This window comes from Acartia tonsa, chromosome 14 (genome assembly GCF_053477335.1).
Source record: "Acartia tonsa isolate MP-2025a chromosome 14, ASM5347733v1, whole genome shotgun sequence".
Classification (NCBI taxonomy): domain Eukaryota; kingdom Metazoa; phylum Arthropoda; class Copepoda; order Calanoida; family Acartiidae; genus Acartia; species Acartia tonsa.
In genome coordinates this window covers 29,024,877-29,031,697 of record NC_137273.1, presented here as the reverse complement: position 1 = coordinate 29,031,697, position 6,821 = coordinate 29,024,877, and the positions used below count along the sequence as shown (strand labels likewise).

The following is a 6,821-nucleotide window of genomic DNA, read 5'->3' as shown; positions in this document are numbered from 1 at the left end:
GGGTGCAACGAAATTCAAAAAAAAATTAGCGTTTTAAAGCTATTAATGTAATTGTAAAATCAAAATTCAGAATTTTTGTTATCTAAGGGATAGGTATAAAAGAATTAAAAATGATAAAACAATGTTTGTCTTAAAATTAATATAAAGGGATGTAAGACTAGAAAAAATCTTTTAACTTCTCTGCCCGTCAAAACAAGAAAATTCATCAAAAATATATCTTGATTGATAACAATATAATACAGAAATGAAAAAATTTTCTTTCAATCATATTTGACCAGCAAAAAAGTAAGTAACCAGCAAAATGTTTATCTTAATGTGACTTAACTTTAATAAAACATATTACCCTTAAATATTAAATGCATCATTAACGGCAACTTTCCTAAAATCTTACAGAGAACACTGTACTTGAACACCAAATCAATGCCACCCAGATACATGACAAACAGTATCAAAAATGCCCAAAACATGGAGAACAAATGGCTTATTTTCATCCAGCCAAATGTGGATGCGTGTAGCTCTGGTACGACCATGTGCAGCACCAGACTGACGAACAGACTGATGATGGATATGCAGAGGAGCGTGGCTATCACAACTCTGGTGGTCATCATGAACTCGTAGTTCATGTCCGACTTGAGACACGTTGTACCCTATAAATTAAAAGGGATAGTTGCACGAAGTGCATTTAAACTTGATTTTAGTGAGCTGCATGTTTTTGTTCTGTTCAATAGTTTAAACTTCATTTAGAGAGGACATATATTTGAAAGAATTTTAATTTTCTACCATGTAGTTTTAAAAATATGAAGATATGAAAATAATATTCTTTGGGGATTATATGTGAAATGGTATACTTGTAACTTATGCTTGCAATCAAACTTGGTAAATGCACTGCACTATCCCTTTGTGATGAAACAAGTATTTAACAAGGATGACATAAAAGCGAAGCACAAAAATAAATGGATGGACAGACCAACAGAAAAGAAGAAAAAAAGAAAAACATGAAACCTTGCAATCTATATGTATATTAATATATGTCTTTTTAGCATGGCCGACAGACAGAGTCAATAATAGGGTTGGGCCGGATATCCGGCCGAATAGCCAGCCATTGGGCCGGATATCCGGCCGAATAACCAGCCATTTTCAATATCCGGCCGGATACCGGGTATTGAAACTATCCGAATACCGGATAAAGGCTGATGAATGCAGAATATCCGGAAATTTACCGGATATGCATCGTTGGCCAGATATCTGGCATTATAAATAAGCCAGATATCCTGTATCCGGCCCAACCCTAGTCAATAAAGAAACTTTCTTTAGTTACACCATATTCAACGGTTAGCTCATACAAAGAAGTCCAGCCCCCCCCCCCCCCTACCAAAAAAAATCTAAAACCTTAGTATAACCAGTAGGAATATTCCCTAAAAAGGAATATAGTATAGTACCTTTCGTGAGAACGCCTCCAAAGGGGCGTTTCGTCGAATTTTCATATATAGGCTATTTTAGGTTAGATGACTGCCCCACAGGGTTGGGCCATTGGCCCCGCATGGTTAGAGCCCCACGCAGGGGCTTAAAGGAGGAGAAAATCTACTGTGAAAATATGACGAAACGCCCCTTAAGAGTCGTTGTCGCGAAAGATCTCATGCTTTATCTAGAAAGACAGACAGACTGACAGGAAAGACATAAATGATATAAATAAATGATGATTATTACCTGAACCTTGTCAGTGATATCTGAAAAATCCAAGGGTTCAATACAATATTCTCCATACCGTAGTTTTCGTTCTGCCAGGTACACCCCGGTTTCTTTGAGAGTCAAGTTTTTAGGGGGCTCGTCACACTCCAGCTGGGTTGATATCATATATTTGTCCTGAAAGGTGCGTTTTATTGAAAACTTTATGTGCGTATATATATTTTTTTTAATTGGGGAGGGTTGGGGGCATTTGACTAATTTCCCAAAATATCCAAGGGGGATTTTTTTGTTTTTGGGTGGGTTGCGGGTGTCCCATCCCACAAGAAAAAATAGCCTAAAACCACCACAGGACCAGTAGGTATATTCCCTGAAGAGTAGAATCCAATCAGTTACGTGGTTACCGAGGTCTTAAGAGACAGACAGACGGACGGACGGACGGACAAACATCATTCTACTTTGTATTACAGATAAAAAAATGTTATGCATTAGTTTTAATACCTAATCACGCTCTGGTAGTTAGAAATAAAATGTAATATAAAATATAATAAAAATATTTTGCTCCTATAGTATGAGTATTCTAACCATTATTTCACATGTACACAATAATCTCTTGAGTTCACTGTGTATAATAAACTTTTCCCGGCACGGCCTCGATTATGAGTAATTTCCAATTGGTAAAAGCCGATTCTAAACCGCGATTTGAATAAATGTATGTATAGGTATCATGCTTTTATTAGGAATCGTTCATGAATATGTAAATGAAAACTTATAACAGGATTAGTCTTTCTATCGGTACAATAAAATAATTTTCCATTTATCTATCCGCGAACAACTGTCAATAAAAACATACTGTTTAATATAATACTAGCAGCTGCGCCGATAGCATTTATTAGCTCTGTATTCAATGAAGTAAGAAGGACGTTCGCAGAAAATAGCCTAAAACCATCCCAAGGCTTAAATCTTAAAATAGAATTGCCTTAAACCAACCCAGGACCCATGTGAATCTTCCCTAAAAGGAAGAACTCAAATCAGTTCTAGGAACTTTTTGAAATCTTTAGCTTCAGACAAAAAAAAACTTACTACTTTATATAGGTAACTAGCGGCTTCGCCCCTAGCCTCTAGGGGCTTTGCCCCAAGAGGTGATAAAAAAAAAATTATGGTGAAAATCGTAAAGGACCATGGAAATCTCCTTCCCAAAAAAAAAAAAAAAAAAAAAAAAATGGGGGGGGGATTTTTTGGTTTTTGGGGGGGTTGGATGTATCCCACCCCCCAAGAAAATAGCTTAAAACCACCACAGAACCAATAGGTAGATACCCTGAAGAGTAGAATCCGATCGGTTCAGTGGTTACCGAGATCTTAAGGGACAGACAGACAGACGGACAGACAGACATCGTTCTACTTTGTATTATAGACTAGCGGCTTCGCCCCTAGCCTCTAGGGGCTTTGCCCCAAGAGGTGATAAAAAAAATTATTGCGAAAATCGTAAAGGACCATGGAAATCTCCTTCAAAAAAAAAAAAAAAAAAAAAAAAAAAATGGGGGGGGGGATTTTTTGGGGGGTTGGGGGTGTCCCACCCCCCGAGAAAATAGCTTAAAACCACCACAGGACCAATAGGTAGATACCCTGAAGAGTAGAATCCGATCGGTTCAGTGGTTACCGAGATCTTAAGGGACAGACAGACAGACGGACAGACGGTCAGACGGACAGACGGACAGACAGACATCGTTCTACTTTGTATTATAGATAACTAGCAGCTGCGCTCTTGGTGCTCTGTATTAAAAAGGGGGAGAAAGAGGCTAGAAAAATAGCATAAAACCACCCCAAGACGCAAAATTAAAAGTGAAATATCCAAAAACCATCACGAGACCTATGTAAAGCTTACCTAAAACAATCCCATTAGTGGTTATTGAGATCTTAAGCTTCAGAAAAAAAAACCTTACTTCTTTGTGGAATATGATAAGATGTTAATTTCCATTTAATACCTGGAACTTTATAGAAAAAAATTAAAGAGAAAGTATCCATGATTAATTCATATTACTGTAAATAAATGACGTCATTGCTTAAGAGTAAATTAGTAGGTAACAGAAAGCAAAGTATACCTAAATAGAGGGTATGTGACATAACTCCCCGAATTTGTTTCAGATATGAATGTACCTACCTAAGATTGCAACAAAAATTAATAAATCGTAGATTTTTGTCATTAAATTGTAGCCGCAACTGAAAGAAAAAAAACTGGGTATTACAGATAGGTCACAGGTGGATATAATAAGCTGAACAGTTACTTTTCTTACATTTATATAGGGTACTGGGAACCGCAGGAAAATGGAATCCACAGGGTTAGGAAACCGCAGGAATATGGACCCCACAGGGTCAAGAATTCCCCAACAGGGATTAAGCATGTTTTAAAAAAACAAGGGGAAAGGGTTCAGTGCTAAGTAGACTTTTTAATGAAAAAGAAATCTTTCACCACATATAAATAGCTAAAAACCGATCCCTGCAAGATACATAAAGAGTTATCATTAAAACTATTCCTGAAAGAATTGAGCTTGTGGTGGGGTGCAAACATGATCATGGGGGCAACACAGACTAATGCACAAATCTGGTTTCTCCTAAACATCTTTCATACTTGAATATTTTATATTATCCTATGCACCAAAAGAGGGCTAATCAATAGATTTAATACTCTGGATGATTAGTCAGACAAAAATAATGTGTTCCTTTTGACCTTAATAGGGAATTAGACTTCAAGACGATAAATTGGTATACTTACCCATTATGGTTAACAAAATAACCCTTGTCTTTTGTATAGGTATCATAACTGTTGGTAGAAATGTTTGGAAACTATTATTTTGTATATCCCAAACAAGATTAATTAAGTTCATTTAAGCAAACGAAAGAAAAATAAAACTTTTGGGGCCAGGATAATTTACAGTCCAATGTCCCCTCCCATTCCTCAGATATTCCCAAATAATGCAAAATATTCAAGTAAATTCCTTGCATATATCTTCTTGTGGCCTTTCGCATACAAGTGCAACTGTTGTAATAAAAGAGCCATCCTCAATGCCAAAATCATTGCAAAAATCCTCTTCTTTGTAAGGCAGTGTTAAATTATTTGTGGTGGCGTTTCGACTTTCGGATGGTGATTGGATAAACTTATGCACAATTTTTAGAGTGCCGTTAACACAATCTGGTATTTTTATATCCTCAAGTTGGCCCATATTTTGCGGCACCAGGGGTGGAAGTTCGAGTCCATACAGAGTCTCACAGACTGGTTTCCCGGTGGGTGCTAGGTGGAGAATTTCTTGGGGCTTACAGCATTTTCGGAAACCGAAATCTAACGAGTTGCGTTGGGTGCTTGGGCCAGTTGTCGTAGAGCTTGCAGTATTTGTTGTATTCTGTAATTTGGCGGATTTTTCACTAAAATCTTCTGTAGATTTTTTAAATTCATTTTCTGATGACTTTGTGGTTTGTATAGTTTGTGTGGTAGTTATTATAGTTTCTGTGGGTATTTGTACTTCGGGTGGTTTGACATTTGATTGAGCCTCGTTAGTCACATTCTAGGTTTTTAAAAGTTGTCAATTAATCTTAATAAGAAAAAAAAGGAGGGGGGGGGGGGGGTAAAATATCGTAATAGAAGTATCAAGGAAATTTAGAAACATTAAAAAGGGCTACATATGCATCTTTAGCTTTCTAGATGTTGATTCTTGAATAACGACATCTAAACGATAATATCACTCCTTTTGTTCTTAAAAGTACTAAAATCAACCTTTACCTGATTTTCTAGAGCATAATTATCAATCTCTTCTTTCGTTCTTTCAGACAGAATAGCAACCATATCAGCCTTGACGTCACTTGTTTCATTACTAAGTAATGTTTCCATAGGGCTAAGAGTAGTTGAAATGGAGGATTTTTCTGTTTCTTTGCTGGAAGATTTTTCATTTTCTAGACTGGAAGAGTTTTCTATTTCTAAATTAGAAGATTTTTCGTCATTTTGATTCGTTTCTTTGATTGTAACATCAATGGCAATATTACTATTGGCAGTTGACTTAGATATATCGGTAACATTTTGTAATTTCACAAGTACGTCGTCAGAGACAGTGGATGTTTGTACATTTTGTGCAGCTACAGCTGCTAAGTCAAAGAGAATAATTGAACATATGATAACTTTTAAAGCTATCCAGTTCATTTCTGAAAACAAAAATACGTAGGTGATATAGACAACAATAATAATCTATTATACAAAGTAGAACGTTGTCAGTCCGTTCGTCTATCTGTATAAAGAACTAGATAACCGCACTTGGATTCTGCTCTATCTTCAGGAAATACAGATACTGGTCCTGCGGTGGTTTTAAGCAAAAATGAAATTACCACCCCTATTTTGTTAGGTGGAAAAACAACTATGGCTAACCATGGGTGGTGGAAATTTCCTTGATTTTTACTCTTAGTAGGCAAAACCAATACTATTCCTAGAGGCGGCTCTACTAGAAGTTATTGTTGATTTTTCAATAAAAAAAACCCTGACACAGTGACCATTGATGGTTTATTTTATTATTAAAGATTCTCATATATATACAAGGATGACAACATTACAACAGTAGCGATGCCAAAAAAGTCATGTATGGACAAACGGACAAAGAATATTAAAGAGCAATTGTTCGGTTGTTGTAAGAAAAAAATGGAATGATAGGTAATAGATCACTTTATTAGCAGTTGAATAAATAATATTTTTCCTAAAGCATTATAGACGCACTACATAACGACATTTCTAACTATTGAGTAACTTCGCTGCTAAAAATAGTAAAAATGTGAGGGGGAGGGGTAAGGTCATTATTCGGGGGTAGGGGAGTCCGGCTGTAACAATTAAGCAATTAAGGGGCACTCATCTAAATGAGCCCCATGGGGACTGTAAATATAAATTAAATTAACTTTTAAAATAACTTTTAGTTTATACAACACATATATCTATGAAATTGGTAGTTGCACAAAGTTCATTTAAACTTGAGTTTAGTTAACTGCATATTTTTTGCAGTTTAATATTTTGTCTTTAGGTAATAAATTTAAAGATTTCAAATTTTCTACCAGGTAGTTTCACAGAATCAACATTGCATGATGACTATTTTGGTGGTGACAGATTG

The 6,821-nt window shown here is 36.0% G+C and overlaps 2 protein-coding genes across 2 annotated transcripts; both read right to left on the bottom strand.

Moving 5' to 3' along the window:
• Positions 1 to 326: 326 nt before the first annotated feature.
• On the bottom strand, positions 327 to 4,309 carry LOC145305394 (uncharacterized). Its single transcript, XM_080147012.1, has 3 exons — positions 4,225 to 4,309; positions 1,708 to 1,870; positions 327 to 647 (listed from the first exon to the last, which is right to left on the bottom strand). Exons 2-3 carry the CDS (start codon positions 1,852 to 1,854, stop codon positions 327 to 329), a joined length of 468 nt encoding a protein of 155 aa, XP_080003138.1. The 5' UTR covers positions 1,855 to 1,870; positions 4,225 to 4,309.
• Positions 4,310 to 4,632: 323 nt separating this feature from the next.
• Positions 4,633 to 5,904, bottom strand: LOC145306607 (uncharacterized). The gene is made up of 2 exons (XM_080148831.1): positions 5,459 to 5,904; positions 4,633 to 5,243 (listed from the first exon to the last, which is right to left on the bottom strand). The coding sequence occupies exons 1-2, from the start codon at positions 5,870 to 5,872 to the stop codon at positions 4,668 to 4,670; spliced, it is 990 nt and encodes a 329-aa protein (XP_080004957.1). The 5' UTR covers positions 5,873 to 5,904; the 3' UTR covers positions 4,633 to 4,667.
• Between the last annotated feature and the right edge of the window lie 917 nt (positions 5,905 to 6,821).

What these genes read in the sequence shown, in the direction of transcription:
- LOC145305394 (XM_080147012.1), bottom strand. Translation starts at nt 1,854, where the DNA reads ATGATATCAACCCAGCTGGAGTGTGACGAGCCCCCTAAAAACTTGACT. An exon ending in ATATCACTGACAAGGTTCAG is followed by an intron (nt 648 to 1,707) that starts GTAATAATCATC and finishes TTTAATTTATAG; the next exon opens with GGTACAACGTGTCTCAAGTC.
- LOC145306607 (XM_080148831.1), bottom strand. Translation starts at nt 5,872, where the DNA reads ATGAACTGGATAGCTTTAAAAGTTATCATATGTTCAATTATTCTCTTT. An exon ending in ATTATGCTCTAGAAAATCAG is followed by an intron (nt 5,244 to 5,458) that starts GTAAAGGTTGAT and finishes TTAAAAACCTAG; the next exon opens with AATGTGACTAACGAGGCTCA.